The 21,984-nt window shown below is 40.6% G+C and overlaps 2 protein-coding genes across 2 annotated transcripts in view; both read left to right on the forward strand.

Annotated features, from left to right (window-relative positions):
• cmss1 (cms1 ribosomal small subunit homolog) overlaps positions 1 to 17,083 on the forward strand; it is a 30,310-nt gene extending 13,227 nt beyond the window's left edge. Inside the window, exons 2-10 of the mRNA XM_063499699.1 lie at positions 13,586 to 13,719; positions 14,236 to 14,307; positions 14,435 to 14,570; positions 14,669 to 14,728; positions 14,821 to 14,923; positions 15,017 to 15,077; positions 15,173 to 15,260; positions 15,337 to 15,425; positions 16,838 to 17,083. Coding sequence (XP_063355769.1) covers positions 13,586 to 13,719; positions 14,236 to 14,307; positions 14,435 to 14,570; positions 14,669 to 14,728; positions 14,821 to 14,923; positions 15,017 to 15,077; positions 15,173 to 15,260; positions 15,337 to 15,425; positions 16,838 to 16,921 — 827 coding nt within the window. The 3' untranslated portion in view covers positions 16,922 to 17,083. The remainder of the gene's footprint in view (positions 1 to 13,585; positions 13,720 to 14,235; positions 14,308 to 14,434; positions 14,571 to 14,668; positions 14,729 to 14,820; positions 14,924 to 15,016; positions 15,078 to 15,172; positions 15,261 to 15,336; positions 15,426 to 16,837) is intronic.
• A 152-nt stretch (positions 17,084 to 17,235) lies between these two features.
• On the forward strand, positions 17,236 to 21,471 carry tmem30c (transmembrane protein 30C). Its single transcript, XM_063499698.1, has 7 exons — positions 17,236 to 17,765; positions 18,009 to 18,125; positions 18,417 to 18,524; positions 20,037 to 20,127; positions 20,215 to 20,358; positions 20,432 to 20,644; positions 20,772 to 21,471. The coding sequence occupies exons 1-7, from the start codon at positions 17,568 to 17,570 to the stop codon at positions 20,957 to 20,959; spliced, it is 1,059 nt and encodes a 352-aa protein (XP_063355768.1). The 5' UTR covers positions 17,236 to 17,567; the 3' UTR covers positions 20,960 to 21,471.
• Positions 21,472 to 21,984: the final 513 nt, after the last annotated feature.

Genomic DNA, 21,984 nt, shown 5'->3' on the forward strand with positions numbered 1-21,984 from the left:
ACTCATAATTTCCATCACGTCATTCCCTGCCAACTGGCTTGCTGACCCATCTCACTGTTGTCGTGGCCCTCCACCATCATTCGCCTACTTCTCCCGAGTCTGATCCTGCAGATGAATGAGCTCAAGCTCCACCGTCTCACAGAGGCTGCAGATCAGAACAAGGACTACAAGCACTAGCTGCTCCCCATGACAGTGGAATTTGGAGACTTGACCAGGGCACGAGGGACTCACTGGAGAGGCAGCTAGATATTGCTCCTTTTTATGGTCTCCTTCTTTTAAGATCATTCTTTTAAGACAGCGTAGGTGTGTGTTCAGTCGGATTATGCTTTAGATTATTTAATAAAGAATGATGTTTTAGATATTTAGAAAGGAGAGCGGGCAAAGAGATGAAAGAACCTGTATGTTATGAACACTCAGGAATAAATGCGTCACACGGGGCTACAGACACACCACAGACATGCCATGTACTCATGTATTAATCATCATTAGGCCAAGATGAACCACAGACTCTTTAAGTGAATATATTTTAGCTTTCCACATTGTGTTTGAAGAGAGAAAATTCTAGTGAACTTAATCACTCTACTGGTATGACTATTTTTGGTCTTTAATTGCATATATGCCTGTGGTGGATCAGTAAAAGCCTTTTTTCAGTTTGGCATGCAGAAGCAGACAACTAGTCTCCTTCCAAGGCTGCAAGCCCAGTGCGGGTCCAGTCTCTACATAGCTAGATTACAGAGTGGACGCTGGAGGTACATGAACCAAGACAACCGGGAACTTCGACAAAACGACCTTTAAATTGCATAGGAGAACCAGTCACCACCTTCATGTTAGACCTAGCTTCACCCGTAGGCCACATCTAAATACGGTCTCTATTTGGTAAGGGAACATTTCTACCCACCAACAAACCCTCAGCACATTTCCTTAGTTTAGAAGAAACCTTTAGCCTATACTGTGTTGTGCTGTTGAATGGGGCATGAGAGTGCCAATTTAGCCTCTACATGTAATTGCAAGTGAGTGCATGTTTATGTGTTTACAAGGGGGAGTGAGCTGAGCCAGGTTGGCCACAAAGTCTAACCAAGTCCAGAACGTAATGGACTGTGTCTGAGTGGAGTAACTCCTAAGTACTGTCTTAAGGTCACATGTGTGTATATATAAATGCTGAGATGGAGCAGCCACTCACTTTGCCATGAAGAGCTTTACAGACCAACATAGACTAAAAGAATTTAAGCCTTCACAAGTGTACATCAGAGCTCAGGTCTGTCCCATCAGGTCTTATTCCAGTGTACTGAAATACTTTAATCCCTTAGCCTTTCCTAGCTTGCTGTAACATTCCCTTCCTGAAAGGAATTGGTGGATATTTTTATAAGCCTAGCCTCAATATAGGCCAGCATGGAGTATAAATATAAAATATCAGTGTTGTCTTTGCTTGGGCATGCATTTACATGTGTTGGGTTTGCTGCACAAACCTCTCTCTGTCCTGCTTCAGCAGAGTGGTAAGGCTGTTGCTCTTGTGGATCAAAGCCCTGTGGCTTTTCTCTTGTTCCTCCAGCCTGTGCAGAGCCTCAGAATGAGAGAGGGTAACCTCCTGAAGCTGCTTCATCATCTGTTTTGAGGAATGCTCGTGGGCTTCCACCAAGTGTTTGAGCTAAGAGAGGGGGAAGGGAAAACAAAATGGGTATGAAGAGTAAAACTTTAGTTTACCTTGACTTGCTGAGAGTTAACCACAGGGAGAAAGTTCTCTCCTGTTGCCGTTCTGAAACCAAGACCGAATCCACAATACAAACATCCGTGCTTACAAAATGCAACATAGTATGTAAATCTGATGAGTAAAGCTGTTATTATGTAAAAGCAACAAGAATTATTCTGCCCACATTATAACAGTAGGCATTTTTGATGAGCTTCTTCCAAGATTTTTGCTGCCACCCAGTCCACTTTGCTGTGGTAGAAATTAATTGAAAAAGTGCTCACTTACAGATTTGTAACCATGGCAGAAGGATGGATTCACAACATGCAACACCTGTACTGCAATTTAACAAATGTGTGCAATGATGCAGCAGTAATAGACACTCTTTTGTCAGACAGTAATGCATCCATCTCATTAAATTTGATTATCTCCTCCAGATGGTGTCTACTTTCTTTCTGTTGGCAGTTAGTACCTCAGCATTAGGTCTTTCATACACATCCTGCAAGTGGTCCTGCTGGGCCCAGAGGGAGTCTCTCCGCAGGGCATGAAGCACCATCTTCTGTCTGCTGAAACCATAGTGGGTCCTCAGTAGACCTGAATCTGTCTTCTCTGATTTCAAAACAGCAATTACCTCATCCCTTGCCTGGTTCAACAAACACAGCAGAAGAACAGTGGCTTTAATTTCAGTTTCTTCTCATGAGTTCACAAGAGTTAGAGTGAACTACAAAATAAATGCAAATCCAATATGAAGTAAATCATCCTACCTGTAGTTCCCCCTCCAAAATGCTGAGCAGAAACAGCAAGTCATCACAGGACAGGCCTTCTCTTGTGTGTCTTCCCTTCCACCTCTCTCTCTTCTCTGGCATATTGTCCTTTTCAATTCTGATTATCAGAGCCTGGTTAGGTTAAAAGACAGCCGTTTAGGTATTTCTTTATAAAACCTCGAAGATGGGAAGAAATGCTGCTGCTTTTACCAATGGGGTATGTGAAGTCTGTCGTGGAGCTGGAAAAGCTGAGAAATAGGAAATGATTGGAGGTGACAGCTGAACATTGGTGAAAAAGAAAAATATATGCTTGGCATGAAAGAAGTTAAACAAGGTCATGAGTTGTTTTTACAGTGCAAATGGTTATTGTGTGGCTTTTGTAAGTGATGCAGATCATATAAGCTTTGATGAGCTAATCCAAAGTCAAAGGGGTCTCTTGTCATAACAGTTAGTGTTACTGAAATAGATAGGCCCGCGCCTGGCATTACTTTGCGTGCAGCTTATGTCATCTCATAGTCTTACTCTTAGCACATTTACAGCAACTGCTGTTAGTTTGGCTGATAAAATGGACTAAATGTTTCCATAAGTAGGACAGTGATTACTGACCATATATCTAGATACTGTGTGTGTGTGTGTGTGTGTGTGTGTGTGTGTGTGTGTGTGTGTGTGTGTGTGTGTGTGTGTGTGTGTGTGTGTGTGTGTGTTATTAAAGCTAATCACATAAGTTAAACATTGTTTGCCGGCCAACTTTCTGTATGTTCTCACCCGAGACACAGAAAGCAATCAGGTTCATATTAGTGAAAGATGATGTCATCTCGCTACTCTTCAGCTCTGCTTTTCAGGCCCAAGTTTTCCCTGTGGGCAAGAACAGTCCTTATTCTATAGTATTTGGTCCTTTCTTTTTTAGATTAGTAACTGAAGGGCCTTGTGTTTTGAGAAAAAGTATTTAAAAATTTAAAGTGCCCACAGATTTTTTTTTTGGGGGGGGAGGGTTTCAGTTAGGGCTGCCACGATTAGTCGACTAGTCACGATTACGTCGACTATCAAAATCGTCGACGACTGAATTAATAGTCGACACGTCGTTTGAAGCTTTGTAAGATTCCAAAACACGCAGGAATAAGTAGCAGGATTTAAGAGTGTAATAACGGACTGAAACAGAAGATGGCAGCACTGCATGTACAAGGATGCCAGCTGCCGTTAAACCCCGAAGAAGAAGAAGAAGAAGCTGTGTCCCAGAATTCATAGCTAAGTTTCCAACAATGGCGGCCGCTAGTTAGTTTTAATATTACTCTTATTATTCTTTCTGGGTCACAAAATAAACGTTTAACATATTTTCAGGCGAGAATGTAGCTGTGTAAATCTCAAATATCTGCTCAGTTTATCAAGACACCACATATTTTCAAAAGCGCTCCGACGTTTTCGGAGACGCCTGTTACCCACTAGCTCGATAGCTAGCCGGGGGCAAGGCTCACTAGCGCCCGTGAGAACACCGGAGTCCCGGCAAATCGTTTTCAAACCCACCGCTGTCTTTCGCTACTCAGGTTAAACATGATATATAAGTCACTTAGCTAACTTAAAATGTTATTGTTTGGCTTTTTTCAGTATTTTATTTGTTCCTGAGTAAATCGGTTTGGCTGAGATTAAAGTTATAGTTTGTACACAGCTGAATAAACGTCAAGCAGACAACTGATTATCAGAAGTGTGAAATCAGAATCAGAATACTTGATCCCTAGGGGAAATTATTTTGCTCGAGAATATACTCCGGTGTCCTGTTATATTTTAGATAGCACGGAGCAGACGGCTGAGTTTATTAAACTTCACCGAAACAATCTGCAAATTTCATTAAAATTTAATAAACTATCATCTTGTCTTTATTTTTAGTTAGCACATGCCTTAAACACTTAAAGCTGTAAGCTAATGATAGTTATATAAGAGCAGATGCGTGCTGGTGCAATAAGCTGTACGTTGTACGTCCAGTGGATGCATGATCTGATTAGTCGACTAATCGCAAAAATAATCGGTGACTAGTCGACTATCAAAATAATCGTTTGTGGCAGCCCTAGTTTCAGTATGTCTGTTTGAAAACAGCTATACCTTCTCATACCTTTCGTTGGTGCATGTTAGAAAGTCTGATACTGAACAGAAAAGCAGTAAGAGTCTTTATTTTTCTCAGTAGCTCTTGCTCTTACACAAGCACACAGACAGGCAGCATCTGCTTGTTTTCATCAAGGCCTGAGAGCAACTTTGAGGCTCTAAACAAGGTGAACACTGGTACATAAGAGACAAACATTGTGCAAGAAGAAACAAACCAAACAGAAAAAAAGACAACCTTTAACTAGTTCAGACTTTAGCCAATAACATCTTTCAGATACTAAATCACTGTGAGAGTGCTGGCTCACTTAAAGGAAGGTGTCCACATTGAAGTATTTTTCTCTTGCCCTTGGTCTGGAAAGAGAGTGAGTGACAATCTCAAACTCTCCCCCCTCCTCTTGATGCCTTCTCTGTATCAATTAGGAAGACAGATGAAGCTGTCTGGGCTGTCGATGCATTTCTTTTGTACTTCCCTTGACATTTAGCTACAGAAAAGGACAATAAAAACTCAGCACAGCTCTTTGGGAGTGTAGATAGAAATTGGAAAGCTGAGTGCTGCAATATACATGACTACAAAGTTATCATATCCTATTATAATTTGATATTATTTGTCCTGAGGCCAAGATTTGAATGATGGAAGGAATTGAGTTTTGTGCACTAAAGGGAAAGTTTATAACTCATCTTGAATAGGTTCAGATAAATGCAGAGGGTCTGATGTGAGTTAGTGAGCTTTGGCACATATTTTCTGTGATGGCCTGGGGTCTGTGTTCCTTGGACATGAGCATTAACATATTTCTTGTTCCTTTTGTCGTTCCGTCCGACGGTGCTTTTAATGTGTGCAAGTCGAGTCATGACACGTGCTGCTGTTTCCTTGCCCTTGGCACTCAATTGATTAATAGCGATGGGGCCGGAACGCCTCACTTGCTGTCTCTTGCTCTCACTCTCTCGCTTTCTCACACACACACACACACACACACACACACACACACACACACGGACACACACACACGGACACGAGCCAGGCTGTGCTTTCTTTAGTGCCCACACAGTGTCTAGACCAGCACATGCTTACTGATGTCTAAGCACACTCGCACACAATGCCAGGCATGTGAAAATACCTCGGTACTTCAGTTGTGGCTCAGAGCCAAAGTCAGCCTTAATAATGGTTGCCAGGTCTGCCCTGTTGAGGACAGTCCGCTGGCAGGCAAGTTGGCAGCCTCACATGTGGCTGTGCCTCTGTTTGTTTATCCGAACACCACCGGGGGCAACATGCCTGCACCCCTCCTGCCCGCTCCTTTCTACCCAAGAGGGCACTGGCTGCCCTCACAATAGACCAGTACCATTTCCTAAAATTAATCTTATTCACAACACCTTGTCCTAGCCACAAGTGGTCACAGGCAGATACAGGCAGTATCTTTGCAGCTAATTTGTCCACAGACCAAAAACAACGACCGTTCACCTGTTCCTTGGTATTATCCAACCAGCTGTGTAATTGGCCTCCAAACTACAGCTGCATTCACACATGCGGTACAGCCCTGGACTGTTCTAGACATTACCTTGTCGAGGCGACAAGGAAAATGAGCGAAGGCATGTTCCATTCATGTGTTAAAAATTCCGTAAGGGTGAGGTTTGTCACATATATGCCACTTTTAATGAAGCTTTGAGTGGACTGCTTTAACTTTATTTCAGACACACAGTTTAGTTTTTTTTAGCACATCTCTTGAGATTCTGGACATTCATCTTCTTTCCATTTATCTGGAGGCAATTTGTCATGTCTGTCCCATGCCTGTACCCTGATCATTTTTCAGTAAAAGTCACAGGTATTTGTTTGTTGGATTAAAAATATGGTTTTCGGTGTTAAGATTCATTACTGCACCATTTCTGTATATGGAGAGGGGTTTGTTACCCAGACAGAGGATGAGTGCTGCATGAGAAGCAACAAATTGTCTGTTCTCTAACTTTTTCTCTGGCTGATGATTCTTAATTTATAAGTTGCTTTAGTGGTCACAGTTAAAAACATCCATTTTTACCCTGCACAGTCATATTGAGCAGCTAGTTTTACAGACAGCTCTTTTATAATGGAAGCCTACATGACTACAGTTTTTGGCAATACAACCTGGTCCATGGCCCCCGGGTAATTTAATTTTGACGCCCTTGCTTCAGCTGCTCACTCTCACCAGGCAGCTCACATCCATTTTATATCCACCTGTCATGGGAGGCTGGATCAGTCTGAGTGCTGGAGTCCTCTTTGGCCTTCAGTTTTCAGGGTCAAGCTGGCACAGCACTCTATAATTCATATTCGGTATGGTTGATGTGTGTTTTGGCTAGAGCACAGTACTTCAAGAGTGGTATAACTGAGAAATTATACAGTTTGCAAGCCAGCTAGATAGAGGGGTGCGGAGTGCTGAAGAGTCTGTAAATCAGTTTCGTCACAAGTAATGCAACTGTTGGTCTTTATGATTATGAGTGTGGTTAGGCTACATATGCTAAATGTTTCAAGCATAAAGGGCGTTTAATGTTTTGTTTTGTGACTGATTTGAATTACTGTTAATTTAAAATCCTTTTGGACATAAGCCTTATCATAGTTCTTCACTTTTATATACATTTTATATGCCATTTGATATCACATACCTATCTGACTGTATTTAAGTCAGTTTAATTATTGTAATGCTGGTCAACTAAAATAAGAGAGTGTAGTAGACATTTCTAGGGCCATGAGGTAATGCAGTACTGTGCTGTAAGTTCACATTTTACACTTACTATCCTAAATAATGTTAATGGTGTTAGTCTTCTTTCCAAATCGTTGTTTTGAGTTGTGTTGTTTTATGGTTTAGCTCTTGTGGGTGGTCTTTCTTACATAACAGTAAACGCTCAATAAATCAAATGGTAACCATAATTGCGGAGAGCAAAACAACAGCCATTTAGTAGCCAGTGGTTTCATAAAATACAGTGTACATTATTTTGTTGTGACGTAAGCCGTGTCCTTCTGGAGTCATTTTTGTTCAACGAGACTCTGTGGTAGTGCAGGATTGTTCAGACAGACAGACAGCCCCCTACCCTCATTCTGAGATCAGATGCTAGATTCCTCATACACCGAATCAGTATTTTATTTATATATATGGTGATTATTAATATCAAATAAATGTAAAGATCACCCATGTGATACCTGCCACTGAGGTATCTAGAAGCAATAAATGATTTTTAACTAAGTACAGTACCAGTATAGGTTGCAGTATGTGGTCCTGGTTCAAAAGAGGTTTTCTCATTTGGTTCTCGTAAAAGCTTAAAAGCTTTGCCTTATTTACATACCCTTCCTATCTCTGATTAGCAATGTCCTCTGGAGCTACAATCACTCTCTGCCAGCCAGGACTGGCTTCACTCAAACACGTGCACGTTGGTCTTTCAGTATAACTTTGAACATTAAACTACACAGATCAATCAGTCAATTGCCAGCGCTGAAAATGAAGCCTCGCTGACATGAGGTAATTAAACATTTTTCATGACTGACCACTCTTCTAGGACAAGAGACAGTAGAGGTCAGAGTAAAGACTCTTTAATGAATTAGACACTTGATTTTTTTCTGTTTTTTTTTTGATAAGACATGACAGTGATCGTTCCTACACACACAAACACACACATCCCACATACTGGTGACCGAGTTCTCTTAACATTAAGGCTGGTTTTATGTAAAGGTCAAGTCGAGCTGCCTTGAACGCTGGTGAACATCTGTTCCCTCTGAAGGCAATAAATACCAGATTGTGTGTGTAGCTGTTCTTTCATTTACTGATCCAGATTTCGTGAGCTAATAGGAGTGTGTGTGTGTGTGTGTGTGTGTGTGTGTGTGTGTGTGTGTGTGTGTGTGTGGGTGGTTGTGAAGCATGTCTTGCTTTGTAGACCTAAATGACTGTAAAAATTCTGGAGAATTTATCTTTGTCAACCTCACTGTGCACCCATTACTGCTCCTCCTGGCGATATTTAATTCCTGCCACTGACAAAAGGTTAAATGTACTAACAAACCCCTTCGAGACATATGTCCACATGTTTTAGTTAGTTCTACAATCCAATCTTTTACTTTTACTTGCAAACAAAATGTCAACGTGTGCCCAAACGTTCGAGTGTTGGGATAATGCACTGATTAAACAGGCCAGAAGTGTTTGAGACAGAACACCAGTCCCTGTTCGGTATTTGCTGTCTTTGACCAGTCCACTTCATTTTTAGCCTTCTGTCTAAAGTCCCCATTGATTTAATGGTAACATATATTTAAATTGTGGCTTTAAAGAGGAAGTTGTTGGCTTTCAAAACCAATAACTGCTGTGCCCACTCACCCACCGAACCACACAACTCCCAACACCAAACAAGCAGCCTTGAAATGACTTATTGATCACTTCAACATGTCCCGAATTGATTTCATGGAAAGTGTCTTATTGTTTTTATAGAAACATGAACATTACAAGAAAATTGCCCCAAAGTATCTTTGGTAGTGGGGATGGAAGTTCTACTGTGTAATGGAAATATTGGGTTTGGAGTATGGTGAAAAGAGTAAATACTTTGTCTGATCCCTCTTCCTAATCCAAAGTGCTGTTTTTATTCAAACATATAAAAACTGAGCATTTTAAACTGAGCATTTCTGGGTTCATGGCCAACTGGATTTTATGCAGTTCTGTTGGCGGGGTGCTTTACTCGAGTGAGCATGTTAGCCTTAAACAGTATTTCTGGGTGCCATTTGTCTGGAATTGAAACAATCAACTGTTTCCTGGAGCTAGTCAATTGATCCTCATTACATCCAGCCAGCACCATTGACCACCCTTTAAGACCAGTCATCCATATTGATCGGGCGTTAAAGATTACCAGGCAGCCCCATTTCCCCTGCATGTGATTCTGCTCCACAGGCATTAGCTTTCACTGATCTCTGGTTATCTGAGCTGTAACCTTACTGTGCTCCATTCATCTGAAAGCATGCGTTTTAATCGTTACTCCACCATATTGTTTGACTGTGGCAAGAAGGCAATTGAGAGTTGGGGGTTCCTCAAGATAATTACCTCTTTCAGATGATGATTGAGACTGAGGGGGGTTTTTTTTCTCCTCACTCATTTTATAGGAAGTTTTATATTCAATAGTCATTTTCTGTACTGATCTGGTGTAGATGGAAGTGGCCTCACAGACTCCCTTCATTCACTGAATTCACTTGAGGTATATATTCCTTTCTGGAATCTTTTCTTGAACTCCTGAGTTTAAGAATTTCATGTGACCATGAAATTAATTTATGTAGACCACTAAATTTTTATGTCCGACATCTTTTTCTAAGTTGTTTCATTTGGAAACAATCTATGAATTCAGTATTACTCCTAACTCTTTCCTAACATTTGACGACCTCATCTGCACCGTTAATGACAAGTTTTGACACCTCAATGTGTATCAATAAAGACCTTGTTTTTCAACTATTGGAACAGGTTCCAGGTTTTTCCAAGGGTATCCCTAATAAACTGTATAGTCAGAGATCACCCTCACTAAATTTTGATACACACCCAGTCATTTTGGAAGCTAGCTAATTTTCAACTTTCTGATAACAACCTCAACATGTCCTTGTGTTAGCTGTCTTGCTTCGTCTTGCATTTCATTAAGAATGAATTGAAATGTAGAAATGTTAAGTCATCAAGTGAAGGGGGAAAAAAATGTTAAAGGGATAAATACGAGAGAGAGAGAGAAAATGTTAAAAGTACAGGATGAGCCAGAACAGAAATTACTGCATGGATGGCGTTTTGTAAATACTAATGTTTGTTGGATTAGGAAATTGTTTTTTCTTTTTAGTTTTTTGTGTCGTTTTTTTTTTTTTTTTTTTTTTTTTCATGAATATGTCAGAACTATTTTGCACATTTATGGGTTTGGTTAACTTCTAGCATCGATAATAAGTAGCTACATTTTTTTAAGTCAATTTAAGCACATAAATCCTGTTTGTGGACGGTGCAAATATTCGAAAATAATAGCTATTGAAGATTTGTTTTCACAAGATGAACAAAATGACTTTGCACATTAAAATACTTGACAAGTTTGAAAATGTTCATCATCAGTTGTTGAAGCAGAAACAAATATGCACGCATAATTTTCTGAATGACTTTGACCAGCGACAAAATTCTTGAAAACATGGTCAGGGCATCTCCACAAGTGCTACCAAAATTAATACAAGAAAAGATGACTGCTGAACTGACGACAGAGGCTCAAGGTTTCAAAATATGTGTAGGAAGAGAAGGCTGGCTGTGATATAAAGGTCACACAGAGCATCATAGTTTTCACCCACAGAATGCACAGAGTACTCTTGTTGGCTGTCACCAACCACCTCAGTTGCTTTAAGTGGACATGCAAGTGTCAGAACTGAACAATATAACGATCTATGTGATGTTTTGCTGAAGACCTTGGGTCATAGAATTCATGTTACTCTGACATACATCACCCACATGAAAATTGTAGGCCATGAACTAGTCTTCATGGTGACAGTATATCCTGTTTGTTGTGACATAACAAAGAATTCAAGAAGTTGACTCAACTTCCACATCCCTCAGATCTCAGTTCGATCACACCATCTTGAGGCTCTATCCTAGTACTTACAAGGATCTTCTGCTAAAGTCCTGGCAGCTGATACTTGAGGACATTATCAGAGGTCTTATGGTATCCATGCCTCGGTGGATCGGGGGTATTTCGGTGGCACAAGGGGGACCTACTTAAGCTGCAGCTGGTTTCAATGGTGTGTTTTGTAGCTCAGTTTAGCTGCCGCGCATTAGTGCTCAGTAGTTATTACATTCACCTTAGACATGAAACCAGGAAGAGATACAAACCCAGTCTCAGGTGACCACAAGCTAGTGTACTTCCAGTCCCCCTCCTAGCCCCAAAATCGGTGTCAAATCAGCACGCGCAAACATTTAATGCAGCGACCACGTGTTCCTGAAAGTACCTTCATCACTAGTTTAAGGTTTTTACTGTAAAAGTTTTGTGTGCATATATATATATATATATATATATATATATATATATATATATATATATATATATATATATATATATATATATATATATATATATAATTTTTTTTCTTTTCCCAGTGATCATATAAACAAATAATGAGTAGCAGTAAGTTTAAATCCTGTTTTATTCCTTAGTAAACACAACTAACCCAGTGCCAGATTCAGATTGCTGTTAGCTGTACCAAAAGGAAGTAAAGCACTTACTTGTTATGGGACAGGTAGAGTGTCCCCTTTTTATATATAGGCCTGGATTTTGCTGTAATTATGGTCCATTTACATCCAGCATCTTGTCATAAAGGCTTCCTTGCCTCTGTAATTAACCTTGCCTTTAATTGTCTTTCCCCTCATCCTCCGGCATTGTCCTTACAACCATCCAGAGCAAGTGTGAGAACAGGATGAGAGCCAAGAAGAGTAGGAGTGGGGAATGATTGGCTTGGTCCATTAATAGTGGGAGTGGTCTTTCAGACGGAGGAGTGCATTGCTGGACAGATGAATGCACAAAACAAGGATGAATGAAGGTCTTGTGAGGGATAACATGTAAATGGGTGTGGTGTTTGAATGATTGAGAGAGACCCTTGAGAGAAAGGGAGAGCAAGATGGATCAATGATGCCGTGTAGAGTTTCCTTTTTAAATGATCCTTGAAGATATTTAGTTGTATTTAAAACAAACACACGCACAGTAGTGAGGAAGGAGTTAATGGTAACCACTGCAAAATTGATTGTAAAATGGGAAATCAGAGAACAAGGCAGAAAATTTGGTCAACTGTTCGCGTGCGGTGTGCCTTTTGTCAGTTCTCGTGGCCCGGAGCAGAAACCCGCTGTGGCAGATCAGAGACATGCTCAAGTGTCTCAGCCATATTATATGAGCATATCCACACGCCCCTTCTTTCATTTCAGCTTCAAAGAGCATTATAGCTCCGAATTGGTAAAAGTTGTAATGCTTAAAAATCTGTAACCTTGGCAACAAATTCAATGTGTTTTCTGTAAATGCCTCATTATAAAAGCCTCCCAGCAGCAATGAAGAGAATGAACAGTAAACATAAATGTATATATCAAGTAAAGAAAATATACATCGGACAGCAAGCTCTGTTATTTCCTTTGTGAACATGTGAAGCACCCTGAATCCAGTAGAAGATGACATGATACAAGTACATATACTGGTTAGTGCTGGAAAATGCTGACCATAGTTCCACAAACTGTTCAATGAAAAATCACTTTGAGGTCAGCTTGCATACACACCAGAGTTCTCGTTTTCACGTTAATGGTAAAAGGAGTTTTGATGGTAATGATCAGGATTTGGCAGAGATAAGATGTGCTTATTTATTATCCACACAGTCCAAGCAATGTGAAGTTTTCAGTAATGAAACACTGCCATGTAAAAGCTTTGGCTCAAAAAAGTCTTCGATATTACAGAGCCACAGGAAGAAGTGCAATGGCACCAGTGTGATAAAACAGCACATTTAGGATAGACACTGCAGGAAAATGCTCTGATTTACTGCTGATTTCACTCCGACAGCTGTTTTAAAGGCTTTTCACCAAGAAACCAGAAATGCCAAAAGATCTAAGCGTGACCCCGTAGCATGAGATGTGAGGAATGCACAGAGAAGTGGTAGCAACAGGGAGGCTAAATATAACCAGATGCGCTGTTTGAGATCTGCTGCATTGTTGTTACCTCAGGTAGCATTTAGTTGTGTAGTTCTGACTGAAACCTGCACTCACAGCCACACCTGATGAATAACCCAAAGACTTGAACACACTTTGCAGATCACTGGCCCAAGGATCAAACTAAACAAGCGTGGTGTTGGCCCTTCTTAGCAATTTTCTTCTTTTCATAGTGCGCACAGTTACAAATTAACCCATAAAACCAAAACTTGTAAAGAGCAATTTGCAAATCCTTCGCATTAAATGTGCTCATTTTACTCTGCTGACAGTGTCTGTCCTGTTCCTCACCTGAACTAAATATAGTTTGAGGTGTGGACGCATTTGCTCTTTTGCCAGTTTAATGAGGAAATTCTCCCTCTGTTTCCCAGATGCATCTGAGGTGGAGGAGGAGGAGACGGAACAAAAGAAAAAGCCAGCAGAAAAAACAAAGACAAAACCAGAGAAGAGGAAGATTGTAACAGAGAAGCCTGCTAAAGCCAAGAAGAAGAAAAATAATGAGCAGGTTTTTATGTCCTTTCTCTACAAAGGCTGCCTGTTAGATGTTTTTACAGTATAAAGTGTGTAAGAAAATGTATCATATTAATAGGGCAAACTGAGCCTCTCCTTGTCATTTTGTACTCAACCAGTTCACAGGCACAAATGGTAATTTCAACGGTCATTGCAAGGAAGAAGAAAGAAGTCAGGATAGATGAATAGAATACCTTCAAAATAAATGTCCACCACATACTTATACATACACCCTCATTCTTTGAGACGGTGAATAAACCAGAGTGTTAAAAGCAATTATCATATTAACTGATGACGGAAATGGAAATCCTTTGATTTTGTCCTAGCATTTGGACATTTTGATGTAATTTTAATGTAATATAATATAATTTGACACATTTAAATTTTATTATAAAATGTGCTCTTTACCTCTGAGGATTATTAGGTTTTAATTGAATTTGTATTTAGAATTTCAAATGTTCATTAACATAAATTGCCTGAACTGTGTGTTCTGCATGCACTGTTGTCACAGAACGAGCAGATGATCCCTCCAAGGAAGGAGACTCAGGATGAAAAGTCTGCTAAACCCCCCAAAAAGAGAAAGGTGGGAGTGGCGACACCTGGTGTTGCAAATATCAACTACAACAGTGTGCACTGGCTAAAGTGGGGCTATCATTTGGCTGCTTCTGGGGTTCTTACTTGTGTGTTTGTTTGTTTTGTTTTTGTTTTAGAAAAAGAAAACGATAACAGATGTCTTGGCCACCTCTGAGCCAAAACCAGGCTGTCCAGCTGACCTGCAGGATCTGGTTACGCAGTACTTTAAAGACAAGCGGTCTGTAATCGAGCAGGAGGAGCTCAAAGTGCAGGGTGAGTCAAGCCAAATCACCCTAAGCTTGCACATTCAGTCGATATCTGCTGAAATGTTGACTCACAGAGATCACAGTGTGTCCTCTCCCATCCTACAGACTCCTTTTTCCTGTCTAGTAATGACTTGACGCACACCCTCTCTTCTTATCTAAAACAGAGTGAGTGCCGTTGCAAACTTTGACCAAGTCTTCCATTAGATTCCACTTATAAACACCCATCACTTTAATTGCTCTTCTTTTTTTCCTCTTAGTTGCTCCCAAGTGGGCAAAGATTCAAAAGCAGCACACGGAAAAAAGTTCTGTGGTTCTGCTTGTCGTCTGCAGCTCTGCTCTCCGAACCATCGAGCTCATCAAGTAAGTGACAGACCACTGATGTTTGTCGTGTTTCTCCAGTTACCACTTTCAAATTAAAGTGATGGGAATGATGTTCGTTTGTGTCATTCACAGGCAGCTGACTAGTTTCAAGGGTGAAGCCAAAGCAGTGAAGCTTTTTGCGAAACATATCAAGGTAGTGGAGATGACTGTTAATCACAGGCGGTGTGTGCAGATTGTGAACCGTGAATGATTTCATAGAACTATTGTCTGTGTCATTTTTTTGCATAGATAGAAGAGCAGGTGAAGCTGCTGCAGAAAGGCATCTCCCACATAGGAGTGGGGACACCAGGGAGGATCAGTGCTCTCATTGAGAGAGGTGTGTGTTTGTGATCGGCCTCTTTCGTTTAACTTCAAAGCTTTTGAAGTCTTCTTACTCTGATTTTGTTCCCCAGAGGGTTTGAGCTTGCAGGCATTGAGATACCTGGTTCTGGACTGGAACTGGAGGGACCAGAAGCTCAGAAGGATGGTGGACATTCCTGAGGTGAGCTACTGCCCCCTGCTGGGCTAGAAAAATGTGTTTTTATTGCTGTTACTCCACTTTGACTTGGAGCTTCTTTTTCTTTTGTTTATAATAATTAACATGCAAATTTTCCCTGATCATCGTTTCTCTGTACTCACCTTAAAGCTGCGCTTAAGATTAGAAACTTAATCCTTTAGTTAATTAACAAAGAAAAAGAAAAGAGATCACCTGAAGAGTCTTTTTTAAGTAAAAAAAAAAAAAAGAAAAGAAAAGAAATGCTAAGATTGAAAAAATATTGATGTCAAAGTTACATTTTTATGTATCAGCACATTACTCAAATTTGAAATCAAATGTTGTAATAATTTGAATAACTGGATTCCTGATTTTTATGATCTGTAAGCAATAATCATCAACATTAAAACAGGAAAAACCTTTAAATATTTCACTCCTGTGTAAAAGTTAACTTTTAAAGTACATTATGAAGAAAATTAGTTTAAATATTTGTGATGCACTTTTTTTTATTTTAGATTTGGCTTGTTGTCTACAAGAAATGAGGAAGAAATTAGTGGAGATCTTTTAATTGAACATATACTTTATGTACGTGGGATGTTTTAAACCATTATGACTTTTTTCCAGCAGTTAAACCTTTAAAAACTGGACATATTTGTTTAGTCGTAGATTCTGAAGCCTGACTAATTTGACTTTAGTTTTGTTATCCTAGAATTCCCGTCTCCTGCAAAAACAGCGTTAAAATGTGAATCGTATCAAATATTTCCATTATTTTAAATATCCTAAATATTTATCCTGAATTAATATTTTGACCTTCCATTATTTTGTGTGTACAATGCACTGGGTGTATGCTGTAAGCTGGTGACACTGTGGAGGTGGCACAGAGCGTGGGTTAAGGAGCAAGAAAATGGCTGTGGGGGAACTTCCAGAAGAGCCATAGCTGTGTTGTCTGCTCTTCTCACCTGATCCATTTGATACTTTTAGTTAACTAATAGAAGTCACAGATGCTCTGGTTATAAGTGATGTTTATGCAAAGTTTCATTCATATTGATGCACCTGTTTAAGAGGGGAGGTGGTACAAGTTGACATATAGATATTCATATGCTACAATTATTATTGTAAGAAAAGACTTTACATTGAAATTCAGTTCATTTTGATTTCATTTACATGGCACCAAATCCAGCAACTGTCGCCTCAAGGAGAACCTACAATATTAGACAGAAAACCCTGAAAATCTTATGTTACTGTTTGTGTAGTAAAGCATGCATGCCTTTGTAGTCAGGGTTCCCTTTAATGAGTAAAAAAAGAGCTAAAAGTTATTCAATATTGAACCCTATTTGCATTGCAGAGTAATCTTTTTGGAGAGGATCTTTTAGTTTTTCGTTCCCTTTTAATTTCACTTCATATTTGCCTCTTTTTTTCAGATCAAACAGGATCTTATGAAGCTGTTGGAGAGTGGCGTCTTGGCTCGCTGTAAGGAAGACAAAGTCAAAATTGGACTATTTTAACTGACTGCTTGACATTTAAAGAGACTTTGTCTTCACTATTCCTTGTGCTGATCCTGTCCCGAGCTTTTAATATTTCCAGACCCTGTGTGAAATGTACGGCATTGTTTGTTCACTTTTGTGACCAACACAATGTCAGGGAGTGTGATGAATGAATAAACAGACTTCAAATTAAAGCCACATCCTTTTTTTTGTTTACTCTGACCTTGGAAAGTCCCCCCGACTGACAATGTGAGGTCATGAGTTTACTTAAACCACCGGGGAGCCCCATTCAGCATCCTACAGATACAAAGGTGCCCAGAACCACCCCGATATCTCCCGCAGCCAGTGACGATATAAAATGCTGTTCTGTATGAGTCTGTGTGTTGTAGGACGGAAGTACACAATCTTGTGGTAAATTGGAAGTAACAGAAAGAGGTAGTTGAGTAAAGAATTGTGGTTAATAAGTAACAGGACACAACGGTCGCCCCCATGATGCAAAGCCTGCTGGGAAAGTCCCTTGGCAAGCAGAGGGGTGTGTGAGTATGTGTGCAGAGAGATATCGCTGAAATAAAAAACAGGAAGACAAGAGGAGGGCTGGTTTACACGCAATTTTTGAGTCTCCAGCTGTCAATCAAGTTCTTCTTCTGAAGCCAAAGCTCTCCCTCTCATGGGGAAGGTGAAAGGCAAGTCCGGGCCCTTGGCTCGGAGACCCGACAACTCTGCTTTCAAACAGCAGCGGTTACCTGCCTGGTCTCCAATGCTAACTGCTAACACCGTGCTGCCGTTTTTCTACTTTATGGCTTTGATTTGTCTGCTGTTGGGAGTATGGCTGCTTCTCACTGTGCAGAACACCCAGGAAATGAAGGTGAGTGAAAACCACATTTGCTTCTAAACACTCACTTTCAGTTCTAGAAATTTGATGGCGTAAGAGCGCTATGTGTTTGTCTTTGTTCATGTCAGAGAGGCCCCAGTGCCTCTGTGTGTAATAAAAACAGGGTGTGACAACATGAGGAAAGGTCGAAGGTTATGTTTGAAAAAGTTTAAGATCAAGTTCACTATCTGCACTTTTCCCCTCTCCCTCTCTCTCTCTCTCTCGTTGTCTTTTCAGCTGGACTACACAGAGGCCGAAACCTGCAATGAGTGTTTTGAAATGCGTAAAAATGTGAGCAACGCAAACAAGACCTGCATCTGCACAGTGAATTTTAGGATTGACAAACCATTTAAGGTAAGAACCTCTCGGCAGAGTGACAACATAATCCTAACTTGAGGGCCACTTATAATCTTACTCCAGAGGCCTCAGTAGCACACGCTAAGTATGGCACAAAGCTCTGAAACAGCTTGGAAGTGGGTCTCGTGTGAAGATTATTACTCTCACACTCTGTATCTAACAGGCCCCACTGTCAGTGCTTGCGTTTGTTGTCCGTGCTTTGAAGCTTAAAGCTTAAATTCATCTTAGGATTTGTGGTTCTACACTCATCCACTTGACGATGTGAATGCGTATGTGTGTGTGTCCCAGGGAGATGTCTTTTTCTATTACGGACTCCGTAACTTTCATCAGAACCTTCGCAGATACATGGACTCCAGAGATGATGGGCAGACGGTTGGAAGGAAGAAAAATTTAAAGGTATCATCGTCATGTCATCAGAAATGCTGACAATGCCAAGAAATAAGTATTTGCCCTCTTCCTCATATCTTATTTTTCTCCATATTTGTCACGCATGCATGTTTCAGATCAAATATCATCTGTGAAAAAGTAATTGCCTCCTAAACCTAATAAATGGTGACGCCACCGTTGGCAGCAGGAACTGTAGTCAAGTTTTTGTATCTGGCGTTGAATGTTTCACATCACTGGATGAATTTTGAACCACTTGTTTTATGCAGAATTGTTTTGATTCAGCCTCACTCTATGGTTTTCTAGCATGAATGACCCATTTAAGGTCATGCCTTAAGTGTGGACTTTGATTAGGCCACTCCAAAACATTCATTTGAATTTATCTGGAGTCATTCAGAGGTGACTTTCTGATAAGTTTCGGATCATTGTCCTGCTGCATAACCAAGTACACTGGAGCTTTAGTGATCGCAGAACATTCTCCTTCGGGATTTTCTGGTAGAGAGCAGAATTCATGTTTTCATCAACTACAGCATTTCACCATTGTCCTGAAGCAGCAAAGCAGCTGCAGACCAGCAGCTGCTTTGCTTGACTGTTGGTGTGATCTTTTATGAAACGTGTTACTTTTACACCAGATGTAACGGGACTCAAACCTTCCAAAAAGTTCAACTTTTGTCTCGTCAGTCCACAGAGTATTTTCCCAAAAGTTCTGGGAATCTTCAAGACCATTTTTGGCAAATGTGAGACGAGCCTGTGTGTTCTTTTTAGTCAGCTGTGGTTTTCTTCTTGAACTCTTAGAGTATTAATTCCATACTTGTTCATGTGGGGGGAAAAGCACATCATTTCTCCTTTTATTTTTAAAATCAGCTGCATCTTGATGGGTGTAGTTGAAAGAAGTTATTTTGGGTGTGAAGAGTACTGCCTGTATATAAATCTGACAGCGTGCACTGGGCAGTACCTGCTGTTTTAAGTTACGTGAAGTTTCTCCCCAGTGTGATGCATAAAGCTGCTGGGTCACCTTATGCATGGAGTGACAGTTCTGAATAAAGGGATGGATCCGTCTAATTCCAGAGGTTAAAGAAGAGGCTGGGCAGCATTAGGAGATGCTCATCTCCTCCCACAACACGGCTTCTCTGAGATGTTCAGCTCCGAAGAGCCGTTATAGAAACAGGACCACACTAATCATGCAGAAACTTTGACTTGTATGGTCACTAAAGCTAAGTCGTGTCATCTGTTGTACTTGGTTTGTGAAGATAAAAAAACAGAAGTACAGATGAGCCACACCCATGATAATGCTGGGTGATTAGTGTAAGCAGCGCTTTCATGTTGTTGGCGGAGTTAAAATTAACCTTCGGTAATCTTCGGTTTAATCTATGACAACAGACCTTATTTTAGTGTGTTTCGTGTATTTTGGGACCCCACATGCATGAATCTTCAGCTACCAGACATGCGTTGTAGTGTTTAAAGCCGAAGAAGCTTGAATTTTACTTGAATACTCGACTTGATTAAATACCACATCTTCCCTAGGACCCAAGTTCATATTGTGAGCCATTTTTGAAAGATCCCAGCGGACGCCCGATTGCTCCCTGTGGCGCTGTGGCCAACAGCATCTTCAACGGTAAACACAACTCAAAACACACGGCATCAGTTAGCAGATAGCTGCTCTCCCCTTCCTGTCGCTCTTAACTTGCATGTGTTTTCCCAGACTCCTTCACCCTGTGGTATCATCATCCCAACGGCAAAGATGAGGTTCCTTTGATGCGGGAAGGCCTCACGTGGTACACGGACAAATACATCAAGTTCCGCAACCCAAAGACTGACAACTTGACTCTAGCCGAAGTGTTTGAAGGTAAAGAAGGAATTTTTTTTTTTTCTTTCCTCAGAAATCATTTTGTGTCACGTTTTAAATGTTTTCCCCACAGGAACGGCGCCACCTCCATACTGGCAGAAGCCCGTGTACGAGCTCGATCCTTCGAATCCCATGAACAACGGTTTTATCAATGACGATTTCATTGTATGGATGAGGGAGGCAGCTTTCCCCAACTTCAAGAAACTTTATGGAATCTTATTCCGAAACGACAACCCTTTCACGAAGGGGCTTCCAGCAGGCAATTACAGCATCGATATATCCTACAGTATCCTTTCACTGCTGTTAGAGGCATCTTAACTCCCAAATGCACATTCCCTCCATCTTTTGTTATTCAATTTAAACACGCTTCTCTTTGATCAGATATTTTTGGCCTTGACCTCCTGCTCTTTCAGACTTTCCCGTGCAGTATTTTCGAGGCAGAAAGGAAGTGGTGCTGACAACGGTGACCTGGTTTGGAGGTCAGAACTATTTCCTGCCTATTGCTTACCTCGTAACCAGCGGCCTGATCCTCCTGACAGCTGTCGTCCTCACGGTGGTCTGGTGGAAGTTTGGAAAAGATGGGAAGAACATGAAGAAGTGAAGAGGAAGAGGTGCTTCAGGAAACTAATGAGAGGAATGCTGGGAAAAACTTACAAGCAGATTAAAAGAGATTATTGCTGGGTTGATTTGAAGTTTTGTTTTTTGTTTTTTTAAAGAGACAACAAAAGCTAAATGCTAATCATGTGTGAGTAAATGATGGATGGGGGAAATGGTTTAAATAGGAATGTTGTGTTCGATTTCACGGCAGCACGTGAAGGAAAACTGCTTTCTTTTTCAGATCCATGTGTGTGACGGGTTTATCGTGGTGCTGCTGTGTTTACACATCTGAGCTCTGTTTACTTGATTTTTACTTGCTGAAGTTTGCTTTTATAATACACACCATTTCTCATGTACTGTTAATATGTACAAATATTTATTAGAATTCTTACATTAACAAAAGCACAGATCCAACTTTTTTTTATTTTCCTAATGCAAAGTGTATTCTTGCATCCTTGTGTGCGAAAACTGTCAAAGTGCCACATCTTAAAATTGAATAAAGGATTGTAATTAAAATGACCTGTTGAATCAAGTGTTGCAAACAGTTACAGGTTCCGTTGTTAGCGTATTGCTATACTAAGTTACAAATTAAGACTACAAGCATGGGCAGGTTGAAGGAAGTGGGTGTAGTTTTGCAGTTTTTGTCAAATAAATGTACTGAAGGTACTTTGGCCCCTCTCTTATTTCCCAACGGGTCACCGCAGCAGATTGAGCCACATTTGATTGTAGATTAGATTTTACACAATCCCATTTATCCAGGCTTGGGGCTGGGAGTACTCTAGCTTCTTAGACTGGGATTTTGTCTCCTGCCAGTCTTCCATGTGTTAACTGCTACACTGGCAGTCCAACACACTGGACAAGCAAATCCTGAGGAAGTAGTTTGATACCCATGTTACTCTTTCTGGGGTGGGGAGAGAACATGAACATAAAATGTGGCAGTAATTAGCAAGTTGATAGCTCACAGTCCAGCATAAAGGGGTAGGCATCTTTTATGGTAAGGGGTTGTCACGTTAAAAAGCTTTCACAAAA

The sequence above is a fragment of the Pelmatolapia mariae genome, linkage group LG16_19 (assembly GCF_036321145.2).
Source record: "Pelmatolapia mariae isolate MD_Pm_ZW linkage group LG16_19, Pm_UMD_F_2, whole genome shotgun sequence".
NCBI lineage: Eukaryota > Metazoa > Chordata > Actinopteri > Cichliformes > Cichlidae > Pelmatolapia > Pelmatolapia mariae.

Coding starts and splice junctions, on each gene's coding strand:
- tmem30c (XM_063499698.1), top strand. CDS start 17,568: ATGGGGAAGGTGAAAGGCAAGTCCGGGCCCTTGGCTCGGAGACCCGAC. Junction 17,766..18,008: donor AGAACACCCAGGAAATGAAG/GTGAGTGAAAAC, acceptor TTGTCTTTTCAG/CTGGACTACACAGAGGCCGA. Junction 20,645..20,771: donor CAGCATCGATATATCCTACA/GTATCCTTTCAC, acceptor CTGCTCTTTCAG/ACTTTCCCGTGCAGTATTTT.